The sequence below is a fragment of the Diadema setosum genome, chromosome 14 (genome assembly GCF_964275005.1).
Source record: "Diadema setosum chromosome 14, eeDiaSeto1, whole genome shotgun sequence".
Lineage (NCBI taxonomy): Eukaryota > Metazoa > Echinodermata > Echinoidea > Diadematoida > Diadematidae > Diadema > Diadema setosum.
The window spans coordinates 13,866,164-13,885,663 of record NC_092698.1 but is presented as its reverse complement, the minus strand read 5'-3'; the positions used below and the strand labels follow the sequence as shown (position 1 = coordinate 13,885,663).

At 39.1% G+C, this 19,500-nt stretch overlaps 1 protein-coding gene across 1 annotated transcript in view; it reads right to left on the bottom strand.

The window, feature by feature from the left end:
- The window catches only part of LOC140237948 (angiotensin-converting enzyme-like), a 20,873-nt gene extending 2,027 nt beyond the window's left edge, over positions 1–18,846 (bottom strand). The window contains 13 exon segments of the mRNA XM_072317877.1: positions 2,026–2,207; positions 3,042–3,164; positions 4,089–4,117; positions 4,120–4,189; positions 4,653–4,797; positions 5,165–5,388; positions 6,579–6,751; positions 8,212–8,318; positions 9,075–9,275; positions 9,868–10,011; positions 10,332–10,419; positions 15,499–15,657; positions 18,781–18,846. Coding sequence (XP_072173978.1) covers positions 2,026–2,207; positions 3,042–3,164; positions 4,089–4,117; positions 4,120–4,189; positions 4,653–4,797; positions 5,165–5,388; positions 6,579–6,751; positions 8,212–8,318; positions 9,075–9,275; positions 9,868–10,011; positions 10,332–10,419; positions 15,499–15,657; positions 18,781–18,846 — 1,711 coding nt within the window.
- Positions 18,847–19,500: the final 654 nt, after the last annotated feature.

Sequence of the window (19,500 nt, the reverse complement as noted above, 5' to 3'; positions counted from 1 at the left end):
TAAATCACTCCGTTGTAGATAACAGCGCAAATGAATGCAAGCAGTATTGCCGATCCTGGCCGCATAATTGCCCCTCTGCCACTAAGTCCCTTTGGCTCTGTATTTCGACGAACATGAAACAAAGGAAATACAAAAATACGAAAGTTTCGTGGTCACATCGTGTACAGCAGGCATCAGAGATATGTTTCAGGCCCTTTGTGGGAATCACAAAATTTTCACATTCGAAAACCGGTTATATTTCTTGCTTGTTTTAACCCTCTCCTGGAATATTTGACTTCTATTAAATCCAAGTATGGCTATGACCTTAACGGACACAAGGTCATAAATACCCCTTATGCAGAAGATTAAACTTCATCATAAACAAATCATATGAGAGCTCAACTCCCACTGCAAGTCCATGGGTCTTTCCCTAAAGCCTGCAAAATGTTGAAGTCTTTTAAATTTTTAGTGTATCAGTGTAAAATCCTATATTGGTACATGTAATATAGAAGTAAATTGCACTGAAAAGAAAGCCCATATCAGTTTTTAGGACCACGGATATTTTCTCAGTGGGAAATTTAATGAAGTTTTTGATTTTGTGTAAAACAAAATCAGTGAAAAAATATAGAACATCGGCCGATTATTGGTCCGTCCGGAGTATAAAGTTTTTATATAATGTCCACAATAAATATTTTGGTTTATAGAATTGATATAATTGTTATAATGATTGATAGTGTTAAATATTATTATTTATAACGGCGCATTAATGTCACGGATGTCATTTGTATTGTATGTTCTTTAAATTGTGAGTTGTAATTTTCGATGTATACCTGCAATTATCTAAAGGGATAATTGACCTGGTCATATATAAACATTTACTTGAATAAAGAAATGATTCAATCAAATACAGTGGCAGGCTACTATGAGAATAGGTAGATTCGCCAACTGAAGAAGGACCTCTTTAAAAAGTAATGATAGTGATAACATCGACAAATACAATACATACGCTGGCCGCATTTGTTTCGAGTGGAATAGAATGAAAGAAAGGGAAAAAGAAAAGAAAAGAGAAGAGAAGAGAAGAGAAAAGACATCCCAAACCAAACCAAACAAATTTGCAGAGGAAACTATACTTATAGCAGAGGAAGTCATAGGTGATGATATTGATAATAATCACTGTATATGCTAAATCCTAGGAAGTGTACTGTGTATTTCTAGTTTGAACCGATATTGAGAATTATATAGAATCCGTGTCTAATTGAGTCCCCTTTCCAGCTGCCTGTCAACGTAAGCTGTAACTTACGTTTTATCTATCCAAATTTTAAAGTAAATTTCAATTTATTTTCATTTTCTCAATGAAAAACAAATGCACAAAATATAATAAAATACACTGATGCACAGAATGACCATAATTCAACTTGGATGTGCAATAGTATATTACTAACATGACGGTCAATTTAGTGAAAATTTGAAATCTAGTGAAAATGTTAGACAAATAGGGTTTGACTTCATTTTATTTGATCTTTTATTTCTGAGTTCTTTTTTTTTTCATACAAAAGTACAACAGAAAACCAATTGAACAAAGTTGTTGAATGATATTTGAACCGTGAATATACAGGGAAACAGGTCGATGTTTATGATAATAATAGATGCTATAAATGCACAGCACTGCTTTTTTTAATAGTACAGAAAATGAGCAGGCATCATTTACGAATTGAACCAGAAATATGAGATTTCACGTACATGTTGTTCAAAAGACAAATGAAGCAAATCTAAGTGTAATAGAAATGGAGAACATTATCATAAGCAAATACTTGATGAGGGTAATGGCCTTAAAATAATATAATGCAATCAAAGACAATCCAGTTTTCATTCACCGAGCAGTTACCGAGTGGGGAAACAAACGCGAAATCTTACTTAAAAGCAAGCTTGCTATTAAGCGCAGGTAGCAGTAGAAATCGAGTGGGATGAGAATGGCGAGGAGTGCGGATACAGCTTAGGACCAATGGCATACCAACAAATATAGAACAACAATGAATGGTATGATACCTTGAGGGGTGTACATCTCTGGCCATCCCAGAATGTCTCCGTTCTTCCGGTTCTCCTCCTCGAGGTAATCAATGAGTGGCCGGAAGTATTCCACCAAATACTCGGCACTCAAAGTCCTATCACCCGTCATGGCTTCCATCACATCAGGCCATGGCTCGCTAGAACCTTTCTGCATCATTTCACTGAAATCGTTCAATACGAGAGAACCACAGTAATAATCATATAAATCGGATGTTGGTTTAGTACTTTATGTTATTACAAGTTGTACTATGGATTCTACGACATAGTGTTTTATAAGGTATAGAATAAACTATCTTTTAAATTTGAATTATTTGTTGTGTATACTTTTATTCTCTCCCTCCACATTATCATTCATTCCTCTATAGCATACGTACAATATTCATCGAAACACATAATACATCGCAATATTTCCAGGTGTGTATTTTTATTAATCGTATTCCCATAGCAGAATGAAATAAAAATAGATGTATATCTCATATTTAAATTCTTATTTTTCACCATGCGTTGCCACCTTGATAATGACAGGGCGATGATTTCTGCTGCAAAATTGCCTCTTAACATTGTGGCTTCTTCTACATCTCGACACTATCAGGTAGAACCAGGATATCCTCAGTGAATTCATTTTTAAAAGTTCTACACGTGAATCCCTTCTTGCGCTCCAAGACTCAATGCGTGCCCCCAACAAAGGAAAACGGGACCATCGTGCACCCACATGCACCCAGACGAACGCTTTACGGATACACTGGGATCTTTCTAACTGAAAAAAAAAGTAAAAAAAAAAAAAAACACATGAATGAATCATGATTGCTTGCGTGTGATTCGAAAATTCGAAAGAATAACTCATTATTTAACATTCACTGCGATTAATATTCAATGGCATATGTACCATGATAATGGCAAAGCCACACTAGTCCAAAAACATAGAAGGTCTCAATACCTTCTGGTATGAAAAGGCTAAAGATGTTGATTTTGACTCCAACGATAATGGAACTCACGACAGCAAGGTACCCGCTTCTTTGGACCCATGGATGTCACAGGTGTAGAGAGGGCCAGTGTGGTTGGCTGCCTTGCACAAGGCGCCATGGAATTGGAACTGCATGATGAAGCTGAGAAAATACCTATCAGGGGTAGATGTTGAAGAATCATAATACATGTATATATATTAATGTCATTAACTGTAATTTTGTTTTCTCGAAGAAAAAGAATAACGCCTCCAGTGAACCGGTAGAAAAGTGATATTGTGAAATCTTTAAAGGCTTACGTGGCGGTAGAACGTTGGGTGGTAGAAGGCTTAACGGTGCACCACGTATCCTTTCTAGGGTATATATTTGGCCCTGAAAAGGGCCTACCCAGGACTGATGGGCAGGCCCTTTACAGGGCCAAACACATACCCTGGAAATAATACGTGGTGCACCGTTAAACCTTCTTCCACCTAATATATATTCTGGTCATTAACCACTAGTTTTGCGTTCTTGGGAAGAAAAAAAAAAACTCCCCTCCATCCCCCTATGAAAAAAAAAAACACAACCCACAGTGAACCAGTCGAAATGCAATAGCAAAGGAAAGAGATACTAGTATGGTCGTATGACGAGAGCAACATTAATGGTCCTGAGCATGGATATCTATGACGATTCCTACCTGTAGGAATACATGTACGTTCTATTTTTTCTTGTATACATGTGTTTTCATATGATCATTGAGATACATTCTTCTTTTTTCACAACACTGGCAGAAGGAATACATCTAGGCTCGAAACAAGTTTTACAAAGACCACAAGACCACTTTTAACCGGAGCCTAGTCAATGTCCAGATTATCACTAATATTTTGTCAATATTAAATGTTCCGTGTCGACAAGTACATTAGACTTATCGAATTCTCCTGGGAAGAAAAACAATACAGAACAACAATAGCAAATACTAAATGGATAGTGACTGAATAAGGGGAAAACAATCAAGTATTTAAAACTATAAATAAAAAGAATTGAGCCTTTAGCCATGAGAAGTGCAGAGTTTTTGGAATGTCACATATTTACAAACATCACCTTATGTAAGGAACATTTGCAACTATATGTGAAATTTTGCAGCGGGGTCGAAGTCATCTTCAGTTCGCTTCACCGGTGGTATGATACCCTGGTACCGCAGCCTGAAGGGAAAAACGAAAGAAAACAAATAGTGACTACCCCAAGGGTATATATTTTGAAAATCATCATTATTCTAGTAAGCCATCCTGGGCAAAGATGGAGACTATATGCCAATCTTCATGTAGACTTTTGAGATCTGCAGCATGGTAAGTAATTGCAGGAAACCCTTGTGTCATTTCGCACTTCTCATCTGGTATTTTGCTAGCCACTGATTTCGAATGTTGTCGGCTGATGATATGTCATAAAAACAAAAAGGAATGCAGGAGTGTATCATGAAATTCGTGAATTAACCTCTGGTACTTCCGTGTCACTTATAGCATTAGAAATATGTACACACAAAGTCATATTATATTGCTTGTTGTTATTACGTTTCAACACTAAAACAACCCTTTTTATGGCATTGTCCACTATCAATAACACACTAAACGGAAGATGTGTGGTATAAAAGCAATTCAGTTGCCTTGCCTTAATTTCCACCAGTCTGAGTTGTATCGCGACTCGGGGGTGGATCCGTTGAAGACGCTCCATCGCCATTGGTCAAACAAAATGCCCGAAGGGAGGAATGCGATCTTGTACAAGGCGACTCCCATCAAGAAGTTGAGATCGGCCTCTTTTGGAGAAGGGTGACCATGAACAAACGATGAAGCAGATTCGTTTGTTTGTTGAATCAAACTAGAAAACCACATTACAGTATAAATGTCAGATACAGATGATAAATATTCAATCAGAAACATCAGCAGCTTTCACATAACCTCAAGATGCTAACGGATGACAAAGATGATGACGACGATGATGACGATGATAGCGGGTGATAAAGAAGAAGAAGAAGGAGGAGGAGGAGGAGGAGAAGAAGAAGAAGGAAAAGAAAAAGATGACGTAGAAAAAGATATTTGATGGACATAATCAACCAAACTTGGTAACTTTTAAGGATACTTTCGCAGCTGAAGACAAACATCTGTTTGCAAGCGGTAACTCACCGCGGTCAACTTCAAGGTTTTCTAGAAGTCCAACTTTGTGAAGATGTTTGGGCGTAGAGACGGAGAGTGCTACCACGTCCCCGAGGGCTTCGTGGAAGGCAGGGTTAGCCCCGCCTCTGTATCTCAAGGGAACATCCTTATACATCATATGATATTGGGTGTGTCCCATCTCATGATGAACCGTTATGAAGTCATTCATGTTTACCGTCGTGCACATTTTGATTCTAATTTGGGCAAATAAAAAGACAAACAAACAAGTAGACAGAAGAACACCGAATAGGAAAGCGGCTTGATCATTCTCATCATAGTGTGAAATGCAAGTAATTTCACCGTAAGCACAAGAGTGAGATGTATTGTGTTTTACAGTCTCACATCGATAGTGATACTCTATGTGCGTGGCAGTTCATTACCATCGGCCATGCATTGTGCACGCACAGCCACACACACCACACAATACGGTAATGTGTAACATAACATTAGAGTTTACGAAGCACCTGTACATTCCCTTTTACAAAGCATTGTAACACACTGATCATAATTGTACTAACATAACATAAGTGACAAATTACAATTAATAGAAAGTAGACTAGGCACGAGTAGTGAAAATTTTTCAGGTGATATCAGTGAAATTAATGATTTCTAAGAAACTTCTCCAAATGGTTAGTCATGAGTGCATTTGGATGGAATGAATTCGTTTGGAGAAGATTCCGAAATTTCGGATAAAATGCAGAAAATGAACAATCACCAAAACACTGTCTTGTGTGCTGACATGAAAGAATGATTTTCATGACAGGCGATTTGACTTCGGAAAGTACTGTAGAAACAGGAGGTCGAATGAATAACATGGTGCCTGATACAAAGATCCAGACAGCCAGAATCATATTCGTAAATAGTACAAATGAATAGCAAACAAATACCGGAAACAGATATTGCAAACCCTCGTCTAGTGTGAGAACAAACACTTTCTCACGCAAGGTATAATAATCATTATGTATTTTGATGAATCATACAAGAAAGTTCTGAATGGTGGAAGATAGAGAACTCCCTTATGAGAACTTTACGTTTTACCTAGAATCAATTTCTATTATAATCTTATTTTTGTATTCAGTTTGTAATCATATATCATTATCATTTTTACTGTATTTTTGTTCATTACTTTGTATGCATAACATTTTGTGTTGTTCTTTTGCAAGGGCCTTTTGAAAATCAGTTCTGTAACTGAAAGGGCTACCCTGTGAAAATAAAAAAGAATGAACAAAATGAATGAATGGATGAATGAATGAATGAATAAATAAATAAATAAATAGATAAATAAATAATGTTCTACAAGTAATCAATGCACAGGTAAAGGGGAAGTGCGGATGTCAATTTCCCAGAGTTTGTTTGTCACATTCCTTAGCTGTGCCAAACTTACCTAAAGTCCCGCTGATTCTTAAAATCCCAAGCGGAGCCGTGGCAGTTGACGTTCCGCCCGTCCAATGGGCGGACCAACATGGAGTCGTTCCAGAAAGAATCGGGTAGCGGATCAAGCCCCAGAGAAATGAAAAATTCCTCGGCCATTTTGTACATCTTGATTACCGTATAATTCTGCATCGTCATGTTGGAACGAGATATACGCCGTTAAAAAAAGGGGGTAGGAAAGAGTAAGGATGGAATAAATCGACTTAGTGTGAAAAGAACAGAGAAAGATATATAACAAATGCAGTCAAAGGAAAGCTGACCAGAAATGAAAATATTTGTCAGTGAAAAATTGAGTAAAGAAAAAGAGATTCCATCGGGATTCCACCCCGAGGTCTCAAGATTGCTAGGCCGATGAAAAATAGGCCGATAGAAAAATAATACAAGTACAGTGTTCGCCCAAGAAGCCCTTAATTCTCGTGTGGTCAGAAACTGTTGTAGCGTGTGTGTGTGTGTGTGTGTATGTGTGACATACACATACGCACACATACACACACATACAAGCACACACACACACACACACACACACACATTAACCTGATATAAATTTGGGGTAAATCCGAGGGATCACAGAAGTGACGTGCAGCTTTCCTTTTTAATATGTAATAAACGCAAACAAAGGGAAACTGACTGGAAATGTATGTAATTAAACAATGAAAAATTGAGCAAAGAAAATGGGATTCAGAAGAATATAGAATGTCATTATATAATAAAACATTGATAAAATTCATAGAAAAGCTGGAAATAGACGATAATTGACCGTTCATCGGTACAAAAAAGTAATATGAATCTCACATTATATGTAGTCAGTCACTGATACTGATGCTCAAGCGGGAAGAGAGAGAGAGAGAGAGAGAGAGAGCATGATAGAGACAGCTGACATGTTCAGGGAGGAAAAAGAGAGAGACACATAGAAGGAACAGCTTCTAACCCCCCCCCCCCCAATAAAAAAAAATAAAAAACCAACAACAACAACAACAACAGAAACACGACACAAGCATGCAAACAGACAAACAAAATTACTACTAAGCCGCTTAATTCAATGGTTGATGGAGTTTTGAACTTTTAAGTTATGTCAAGAATTTCTGGACGTCAGAGCTACAGCCCTTGAAACATTTACATCTTTCACTAGTATAGGCCAAGGTCGCAGCCGGAAATAGCCTCATTCAAACAGTTGGGAAGCCCTCGAACATCCTGAGAAACAGTGTCCTGTTTGACATAAACTAGGGTGATGACCGGTGGATGCACCACCAATCACGGACGAACTTTCATTGTCACAAGCTTTTGGGCAAGCATCATTTTGCACATTGTGTCAGAAATCCAGGTCAAGTTCCCTTTTGTTTATTTCCTTTTTTTTTTCTCCCATAACGTGATGTCATTAGTAGTCTTTTTTTTTTAAAAACATGTAAGCGTTTGTGTCAGATTTCAAGCAATGGAATCCTCTCACAGTAACCACATAGTTTATGTTGTGTATGTATGTATAATATGCCCTTTGATTATTTTGAGGTTTTCCCAAGACAAGCTGAAAACCTATGAATATAATCTCACATGAAACAATAATCAAATGAATAGATTTGTATGCTATTTACCTGCTTTACCATGGTTTTGGTCAACTCTTCGAAATCCACCCGAGTCTTGTTCGGAAATGGCTCACAAATGTCGCTCAGGTAAGACCAAGTCTGAGACCACATGTGACCTGCGGAGTGACGTAACAAAGATTACTTTCATATTTGGCAACAAGGACACAACCTATATATCACAACACTCAATTGAGTCCGAGAGAATGAATCTGAATATGCGCAAATTTCCAGGCATCAAAGTTTGACAAGGAATAATCTAGTGGCAGAGTTTTATAAATTTTATGAAATTACTCTTCAGAGGCATTTTGTACCAGAAAAAAAACAAACAGAATCCTCCTTGTCTTAAATGTTGTAGCAATGAGATAGAAAGTCTTTGCACCTCCCTGATTAATCGACTGTCGTATCGGAGAAACTTCATTCCACTTTTGAATCCACTTTGTATTAATTAGTTGAGAAGAAGAACAACAACAACACAGACGAACAGTAATTGGTAAAGGGGGGGGGGGGGAGAGGGAATGGTGAAGTTTGATGCCAGTCAGGAGGAAAGCTTGATAGAAAGTGACTTCAGTATTTCTTGCATAATCTTACGACGTCATCATTGTGTTTCTTTCAAACATGTGAAAACCTGAAATCAATAAGTTTTAATCATCTTTGTTCAGTTTTGTTTGCTTCATGTCATTGTTTTTTCCAAAAGCAAGTTTGCATCCAATATGACCTTTAAGGACTTTGGCATATTTGTGTTTATCTGTATGTATGTATGTGTGTGTGTGTGTGCACTTTGAAAAAAAAAAGATGAATTAATTTTATATTAGATTTAATCAAATGAGCACTATTCAAATCCAACTAAACACACATGATAATATATGGCATACCCAAAATATGTGCCGGTATTGGTCCCCGGAGGTTGATGTACCTCGGTCCGTAGAGGTTGTAGAGCTTTCTCCTCACATAGGCGTGAAGGTTTAGGAAGAGGGGCTCCAGCTGATGGTAGAGATCATCCACCATCTCGGCCAAGCTGGGAATCGACTCGACCTCATACCTTCCTCGCCAAGCCTCCCCACTGTCCACAAAGCCTGCCGTTAATGAGAAATGGATTCCACGTGTGTCATGATTTCATCTGCGATTACGTCATTGTTAAGCTAAAAAGATGTGTTATCAATATTGTCAAAGTAATTAACATTCATCACATCATATCAAACCCGATCAACATCAACGCGTCAATGGCATAATTGAGGAGTGGGTATACGGAATCATGACATTTTGGGTGATCAGCTGTACACATTATGGTAACCAGAAGCATCATTATGGCCCCGCTAGCACGTTTTCTTAAATGATACCCTCGACCACTCTCGTCAAGTTTTTAGATACGTGAGCTAAACCTTTAGCTTTAACAGTGTTTAAGTCACAGTCTTCATGAGAGGATAGAATATGTTTACTAAACCCAGAACATCTCGATATTATTGACCTGTTACTTATCGACTATACCAAACTCTCCCTTTCAAACGAAAAGAACTGGTTCTGAAACTGTACACTGTCTTCTGCTTTAGCTATATATTATGAGTTATGAAGGAAAATAATGAAAGGGGATGTCAAACCTCTATACGTTTACACAGCTGATTTCTAACAGGTCCTGTGACTAAGTGTTAATCCTAAGATCTTCCATACCGTTCGCCCTAGCAATTTTGTTCTTGATCTGCACATATTTCATAAAGTCAGCCCGGGCCGGCGCTCCGACTTCGTCCCTCCAAGCATCCCATGCCCAGAACAACTCGTCATAGTCTCTTGACCTTGCCATGAGAGTGTTCAGATCTGGAAAAAAACAACAAAAAAAAAAAAACATAAAATGTAAGGGAGACAGTACAAAAATGTAATGTGCAAAAATCATTTTAATACATAAAATGTGCAGACTAAATTTGCCCACAAAGCCCACAAAACATTAACAAGATGGACCTATAACTATCATCGCAAAACACACACACACACACACACAAAGATGATACAACAAATAATACACAATAAAATTAAACTCAGGCATTAAAAAACAGGCATAAATATTCTGTTGGCAGCAAGAGGAACAACTTCACTGTTTAAAACCAAGGTAAATTTAATCATGATCATTATTATCATACCTGGATCAAGAGGGTAGCAAGTTCCGCCTTTCTTGCACGGCTTTCCGCTGGAATAACGCTCTTTCATAGCAGCCAGTAACTCCAGGTACTGTTAAAAAGAATTAAGAAATAAACCAGTTAGAACTGAAATTCTCTCTTTAGAAATGTTAAGAGAGTGGTTATTGAAGCATTTAGAGTTGATAAAGCAACTCTTTAAAAAGATGACATCCAGTAAAGAAAGTTTGTGAAAAAAAAACCAATAAAAAGTGTTAAAAAAACACTTCTTTCCTGTAAGGGATATAGTCTTGCACATATTTGAACCTCTGTCGTGAAACTACTTTCAATATTCAAAAAGTTTCTCTGAATTTGCACCCAGGCTTATACTTGTCTCGTCTCGCCTCGTCTTTGAGCTCAGCTAGATGCACAAAGCTTTGATTAGCTTCACTCATGTATACAAACTGAACCCTAACACTGTCACTGCTTTATTCGTTTGTTTGTTTGTTTGTCTGTCTATCTGGTTGTTTAGCCTGATAAAAGCAACCAAACACCAAAGGTGTTGAAAAAAATGTAAAAATTGGAATGTTGCCTATTAAGAAGTCGTTAATGAAGATAATAGACACAATGAACCCTTTAGGGCAGGTTATTTGAGAGCCACTTCTTTTAATTCTTAAAGGCCCACCTTTGTCACACCGTTCCGGGCAAACCTTGCGTGCGACTTGCGAAGAACTACCCGGAGGTCCCCGCAGATGATCGCACATGACAATACCTAACACGTATCTCACCCGTAGTTGCCCGGAGGTGCGCACGCAAATCCTTTTATCCGCAGCCATATTTATTGAACTGAAATGGTTTATTGATATCAACATCGTCGCAGCCAAAGGCCGAATTGTGACTTTTACAGCAAATGATAAACAAGAATACATCAAAATAGCTTCAAAGAAAAAAAAGGAATACAAAAAGTTGAACTACACATACATATTCATAATAACTAAAATAATGATAATAATGATAATGACAAAATCCAGTTTTGTTGTCTCGCCTTATAATTCTCTCTCCCTCTCTCCCTCCCTCTCTCCCTTTCTCTCTCTCTCTCTCTCTCTCTCTCTCAATACATTATTCATTAGTATATGATACCATCGATATCTATATCAAATTCAAATCATTCAATATCACCCCATATGTTAATTCCGGTAATGCTTGCATAACCTATGTATAACAAAAAATATATTTTCTATATATACATAGTCATGAATATCTTATAATTTTGGATGCTTCAAAAAGATACACAACCCATGATCCAACTCAGTGACAAGAACCCAAAGGTGTGAAATAACCCCCCCCCCCAAAAAAAAAAAAAAAATCCAACAGAATACCACTTTTAAGAAACAAAATCATCACCCGTGTATATCTTATATCTATCAGTTACACAAAAAATATAATCTACATAGAAAGTAAGTATCATAAATATTCACCTCTATTTCCTTCAATATCCTATAATATAATCAAATTGAGATTAAATTCTTTTAAACACACACAAAAATATTTTTAAAAAATTATTAAGATAAATAAAACAGATAAAGAGACTTCACTATGATCATGCTCACAGAAGAGATTTGCCGTGATCAAAGAGAAAGGGCAAAAAAAAAAAAAAAAAAAACCGAGGGGAGGAAGAAAAAGAAGAAGGAAATAAGGAAAAAATTGAAATTAGGGCATTATTGTATCCTTATGATCAAATACACTCAAATCACTACATAACTATGAAGATCAATATTGTTGGTATGGGTAGCCCTCCTGTGATATCCATAACATAACATAACATACATGTGTATTCCCACGCATAGAAAACTCTTGCTGAATTCAAAGTGCGTGTGAAGTGTGGTTTCGGACTGTTTCTGAATCTACTTGTCCTACACCGGGGCTCTGAGCGTTAGGTACCGCTCCTAGTGTTGTGATCATGAGTTTTCATGGGTAGTACGAGATGATACAGTTTTAGATGTTGAGCGTTGCAATGATTTGGCAAAAGTTGTACATAGCTGCTGTCGGCGGTCGGCCAAAGATGACAGGTTGTACTTTACCAACGATTCAGAATATAGGGTATATGTGTTCCCGAGAATGATACGGCATGCTCTTTTTTGAATCTACTCGATAACCTGGCGTTGTCGCCCTGTAAGACCACTAGACCACCCTGGCACGGCGTACTCCAACACTGGTCTCACAAAAGTGGCGTATACCGTAACGAGGTCACAGACAGGGATACCGTGATGCTTCAGCGTGCGTAGGGCATTACAGACGGCTATTTGCCCGTTTCACCATGTACCCCACAATTCATGTGCATTCCACTTGAGGTCGTCCTGCACGAAGACTCCTTGGAGTTTGACTGCCTTGCTATTGTGCAGCGTCACATCGTCTAACATGAGGGTGTTTGGCTCACAGTTGCTCCTTCCAAAGCACACATCCATGGTGACACATTTTTGGGGGGTTGAGTCGCATCAGGTTTGTTGCAGACCACTCTTGCATTGTTTGGAGTGCTGAAGAAAGATGTGATTCGGCGTTAGCTGCTCGTGTTTATACTATAAACATACTATAAACATACTTGAAATGTCGAACGGTGTCTACCGAGGTTGTAGTTTTCGTCGATGTCGGCTGCAGCATCGTTCGTTGACAAGGACCATGAATAGAGCAGGACCTAATTTGGTTCCTTGCTGTACACCGGCAATGGGTTCACGCCACTGAGACATCTTTCCGTTGTATTTCACCCTTTGACGGCGACACGACAGGAAATCTGTTATCCATTCTACGTATCCGTGGGAAACACTCATGTTCAGATCTAAGGCCTTCGAAAAGTCGGTCATGAGTATCGTCGATGCTGCGGCGGGTTTATCTGCATGGCTGTGGAGCATATGCATAACGTCAACAAGGTAAAATGTGAAGTTGAGGCTCCTTTTACGTTTCCGTACTGGGCTGGGTGTAATCGATTGATCACAGAGCGTAGTACGTACGTCTTTAGCGATGAAGTGGTCTGTGAGGGCCACGTTCGCCTGCTTCCATAGCATAGGCCCTGTCACACCGTTTCGGGCAAGCTACGCGGGCTTGTTGCGTGAGGGGATTTTCCAGCATATCTGAGGGTGGACAAGGATTTGGGCGAGTTTTGCATATGTCTTACTTGCGTTCTACTTAAGTTCTACTTGCGGGTATTCTGTGTGACCTGCATGCCTGGCGCGTGGGGGCTGACAACTCAGTGACGGAATTCCGCTGAAGGAATAGCAGAAGACAGTCTCACAGAATGTCATTGTCTTGGCCGCATACGGGGATTGCGAAATACCTGCGTGGGAATTGCCTGGGAGGTGCAGCTGCCGCCTCCTACTGGCGTTCTGCGTGGACCTCTGTGGGCAATCCCCGCGACTCACTCGGAAAAAGTTGCTCAAATCTTGGCTGCGGGTAAATCGGACTTTCGTTCGCACCTTCGTGCAATTATAAGCGAGATACGCGCTAGATACTGTCAGGTGCGGACCAACTGCCGAGAGCTCCGGGTAGCAAATTTGTTTCCCCGCATGTCAACCCGCAAAACCTCCCGAGATATGGTATGACAAGACCTTGAGCATGCTCAAAACTTGGTCCGAGTGAGTCGCGGGAGTTCGCTCGCAGAGGTACACTCAGAACACCAGTAGGAGACCCTTACCGGCAGCACCTCGCAGGCAACTCCAACGCAGGTACTTTGCAGTACCCGTAAGTCGCTCGTAACCAAAATGGATCGGTTTCAAAGCTCTCACGCAGGTCACACGGAATACACGCAAGTAGAAGATAAGTAGCACGCGTCTAGCAGGTATAGGCACAAGAGCGAAACTCGAAAACATTCTTGTCCGCCCGCAGAAAATTCTCCTGCTTGCTGGAAAATCCCTACTCGCAATAAGCCCGCGTAGCTTGCCCGGAAAGGTGTGACACGGCCTTAAGGAAATCATCCACTCTATGTTTGCCTGTAAAATTATCTGGATTCTAGTGTTCAATACAGTATGACGACATAACTTTAACATTGAGCGAAATTAAACAATGATATTGTTTTTCATGTAAATGTTACATCACTTTAATCACGCATGCCCCTCAAATTCTGTGCGCGAGAAAAATCGATAATTTCACAATTCTATTATTATCTTAAAACTGTCTAAAGAAACATTCCTCTTTTCAAGCTCATCCTTACTTTGACCTCCATTGTGAACGTAATAGATGATTAAATAAAATCAGCAAGGGCCTTTTTATTCCATTTCATTTCTTTTTTTTTAACAAAAAAAAAATCAAACGAATATCGTTTACACTATGATCGCTGTGGCCATGGCAGCAACGTTTGCCTATAGTTTTGTTTGGTCTTGCTAAGACTTCTCACGGCCTGTCGCGGTATTCGTGAAGAGTCGTATGGGGAAGGAGCTAAAAGGAATGCCGTGCAGTTCGGTCTGCGGTCTACCAAGGATTCCAGTACGTTTTCTCTCGGCTCTCAACGGTCTGATGGAGTATCTCAGGTCTGACACGATTGTACGGTCTACTACGGTCTGTGACGGTCTCGTATGGTCTACCCCAACCGGATATCGATGATACGCTGCACTTTTAAAGTTCTATAGCAAAGTAGACTGTCGTGTGCAGGTACCAGGGAAGTGAAAAAAGAATTTCTCTCTGGATGTACATAACAAGTGGTTAATAATGTGGCAGTTTGTTTTAGAGAGGTAGAGAACCGAAATACGATTGAATAAGTAGTCGGTTACAAGATTGGAGCTCGACCTTCATGGACCTACAGTAACAAACCATATCATGACCCTCGTAACTCCGTCATGATACGAATAATCCCAACTCGGCTAACGATTAGTCGTATCAGACCGTTATGGGCCGTTTTGGATTGAAATTAACTGATCTCGAATACGACGATTACTAAATCCGTAAAGTCTTGTTAGTAATGGTCCGAGATGGTCTGATAACGATCTGACAATGGGAACCTCGAACGGGGAACTAAGGGTTAGATCCCAATCTCTCAATCTCTGAGCCAAAGTAGCTCCAGTCATCATCATAGTCATCATTACCACATTATCGCGTCATCTATTATCCTTATTACCAGTATTTTTATGATTGTATCATTATTTTGTCGAATCACCATTATCATCATCACTGTCATCACCATCACTATATCTCTTATAATGATATTTACCTCCTTGTATTCCTCGTCGTTGTTTAGCGCTGACCCGCCTTTGTAGGTGAGAGAAGAGAGAAGTTTCTTTGTCCGCTTCGAGAATTCGGTGTCGTTGAAAACCAAAGCCCGAAGACGCATCTCGGTGGAGAAGTTTGATGTCCTCAGCTGTGCCTCAACCTAACAGAATTATGGAAAATAAATGAATGAATACAATCACAAAATAACGACAAGAAACATGATAATATTTTGCTAAGATATAGATAAAGATGTGCAATGCTGTCGACATGTTTCATTCTCGTGGTCGGTGAGTGTAGTCTGCACCGCCGAGCAAGGATTTACGTCACTCATTGGCAGTATGTCCCACATGGGGGTCATCCCACGAGACCGATACCCACGAGTCATACAGCCCATGAATTCGACACTATAGGCAAATAAAGCACATGAGTTCGACCCTAGGTAAACCAAGATACTCCTGAGTTTTCTCAGGAGTATCTCGCTACCACGACTAGCCGGTCGGAGTAAATTGCCCGTGCGGACAAGCCCTCGGAGTATCTCTGAACTTACATACCTTACTACCTTGGTAAAACTTCCGGGGTCAAATCGCTCACAATGTTGGCATTTTGCGAGTGCACGTGGGCGTGCAGTACAATTCGAACCTAGCCGATCGCGACGAAGAAGCTATGGAATATTATACCGCTCAGAAATTTTCATCAACAAGTATGGAGAAGACAAATGCCGCTGGTAAAAAAACAAAGAAAAAAAATCGTATGGTCGACGTGCTCGGCGCTACCACTTCCGGAAGTTACACCGACCCTCCACGCTGATCCCCGCAAAGGCCGCCGTAAATTGGTCGGAGTTTCTTCCCACGACCGTTGTGTGGAAACAGGATCGTGGTAAGATAAGCATAAATTTTAATTTTAATTGCTGCGCCATAAAATTTTTCTCCGTCTAGAAATACGTCTGAACTTGGCTGAGGTCGTGGTGAGTTCCTCCGACCAGAGGAAGTTACCACGACCTTGTTCAGACGGGCACTACTCCGACCCTTCCTCCGAAGTTACTCCAACCAAAACTGCCCTCGTCTGAACATAGCTATTATGTTAAGAGTTGATAATGAATCTTCAGATTGCTCAAGCAGACGGCGGCATGGAACCCCGATCATCAAAGGCACAAGTGCACCTGTGGAATTCTTCTGTGCATCCATAGAAAAATGAGGGCTGTTTGAATAATTACAGCCAGTTGGAACTCCATGTCTCAAACCTCCTTGGTTTTACAATGTCCATTTCGAACGCACTGCAAAATATCGATATACTGATGTCATATAAAATCATCTGGACAGTGTCGTTAGAAAAAAAAAAACTGTCAATTGCTCATTTCGATTTACCATCCTGCATGGACTTTTCTCGAGAGCCAACTTTTCTCGAGAATCAATTACAGTCTCATAGGCTCTTACCAGTTAGAATTCATACTGCAGTACATTCCTGGGAGATGTTTGTCTCAACATAAGTTCATGTACGCATAAATTCCCATAAATAAATTGCCGTACTCTTTTATGCTTTCTGCACAAATGTCCGAAAACAATATTTATTGGTATTTTACATGACAATAAAATACTTTGAACTTTGAACTTTAACGTAAATTAAAGAAATAGAAGTATACATATTGCGTTCCTCACTGTTAACAATAAAGCACTGATGACTTTTACAAGAGTGAAGAGAATAATGGCTGCTGGATTATATTGACAAAAGGGATGATTCTTATGATATCTTATACTCAAACCAAAGTGAGAAAATATCGAGATCACCTCATCTACTGCGCATTGATATTATAGTTATAGATATCACTGTTATGAGGCAGAGATTGGAGTCACCTTGAACGCGTGGAATGTTTTGTTTCCTTATTGTTTCAATTGAGTATGAGGTTACCTTTAACGATCATGGGGAGGAGACTGGCTCGTGATGTGCTCATCACTGACCCGAACAATTTGCTGACGTCAACCTTAGGAAACCTTAGCAACAGGTGTCCTAGATACGCGTAATAATAATTTTGTCTTTCCTCTTGTCGTGGCAGAGTTCTTTTCATCGCTGGGGAATTCATGTCAACTTCAAGTTGTCAGCTTCTGTTTTTCACCCCTCTTGACATTTTGATTTGACTGAATTTCAGACTTGTTCCCTGAGAAAACCAGGATAATATTTATGTGCAATATTATCCCTTTCGAAGGAGTTGCAATCATTGTTTGGGAACAATCATATAAGATTTCCTGTTCAATTTCAAACATTTTCATTCAATTTGATATAAATCTAGATTTTTAGTTCAATTTCGTCCCAAGAAATCTGGAATATGTCAATCCTATAGACAAAGTCTATTCAATTTAGTCATTTGTCACAACATTTTCGTCATTTACAATTCAAGTTCGTCCGTCATACTCGCTGCAGCCATGAGAGCAAAAGCAATTTCGTCTTTTAGCGATCATTTTTATCAAATTTTCCTTCAAATTGGTCTCATATCTTTTTTGTTGTGATTTCTTGGTAAGGAAATTAATTTCTTCCTGCAACCATTCACTTTTACCAAATTTAGGAGTAAAATGAATACACATGTACCCCATATCCCACCCACAAAAGACACACACACACACATACACATACAACTACATCCTAATCAGAGTACACAAGGAGATAGTCATACTGTCACACAAACGAAAACAGAAATCTGCGATTTCCATGCACATGATGAATGAAGACAAGCTTACATGCATGTGCGTTTCCATAGGGGGTGTATATAGATCAAGTTTAAGCCCGTTCTAACGTAAAACATAAAAGACGTTAAGTTCTCTGCTGTTTTGATATTGTGTGTTTGTACGTGTGTGTGTGTTTTGTGTGTGTGTGTGGAGGTGGGGATACAAGTGTGTGTATGTTACTCCTAAATGTGGAAAAAGTGAATAGTTGCAGGAAAAAAGGAAATAACCAAAAAAAAAATCACAACAGAAAAGATATGAGACGAATTTGAAGGAAAATGACGTACGATACCTCAAGTAGTGATTATTATTTGGACTGTGTTTCATGTTTATCACAGCACATAATTATTGCAAGCCCACAAGATGCTCCCTCTATGAAACAGAGTACTCCCATCAATTATTGTTATTCGTTTTTTTTTTAATTGTCACCGTATAACACCGTAAAAATATCAAAACACGTTCAAGCCTCCGCACACTTTCCCTCTTTGCATACACATACACACGCACGTACACACATAATTTCCATCTGCATCAAACGCAGAACCCATCCACAACCGTGCTTCAAATACCTCCTCGAAATACCTGTACTTGCCGTAGGCCCTTAACATCGCTAAATGCTGGACGCGTTTGGCCATATTTCCTTTTTTTGGGGGGGGGGGTGGGGTGGGCGGGTCACTCACTTATATGATGAATATTAAAAGAAAATACGTTTATCATTACTTTTTCAGCTTTCTAGGACTACACAATTCAATTTTGTATCCTTGACAATTTTTTCCCCAAAAATATTCTCCTTTCCCGCTACTTGCCAATGTGGACAAGCAACTCTTTTGCAGTTGAATGATTAGAATATGAAGTATGAAATCCATATTTTTTTTTTGTAATTTTCAATAAACCGATCTATTTCAAATTGTTAATGAGTCAATGAACGGTTCATAGCAGATACGCGGTTTTGCAAAAGCAGACAAAGCGGACCAAAACACATCATAGCAGAAAAAGCTCTGATATTCAGTTTGTTATGCGTACTTTCATTTGGGATTTTCATTTTTGTTGAATAAGCGTATATATTTCAACTCTATTTTCATACTATGTATGTGTCCTTTTACTCTGCAGGACATTTTTTTTTTCTGGCAATAATCTCTTGTATTTAACGCACGACCTTATTCACATGACGACCTATTTAAAACTAGATTCGAGAATTGTCAAGCCTGACAAATCAGGTGATGCGATATATAAATTATTTCTAAGATTCTCATGGAAGAAAAGGGAATCGAACCCTACAGATTTAAAAT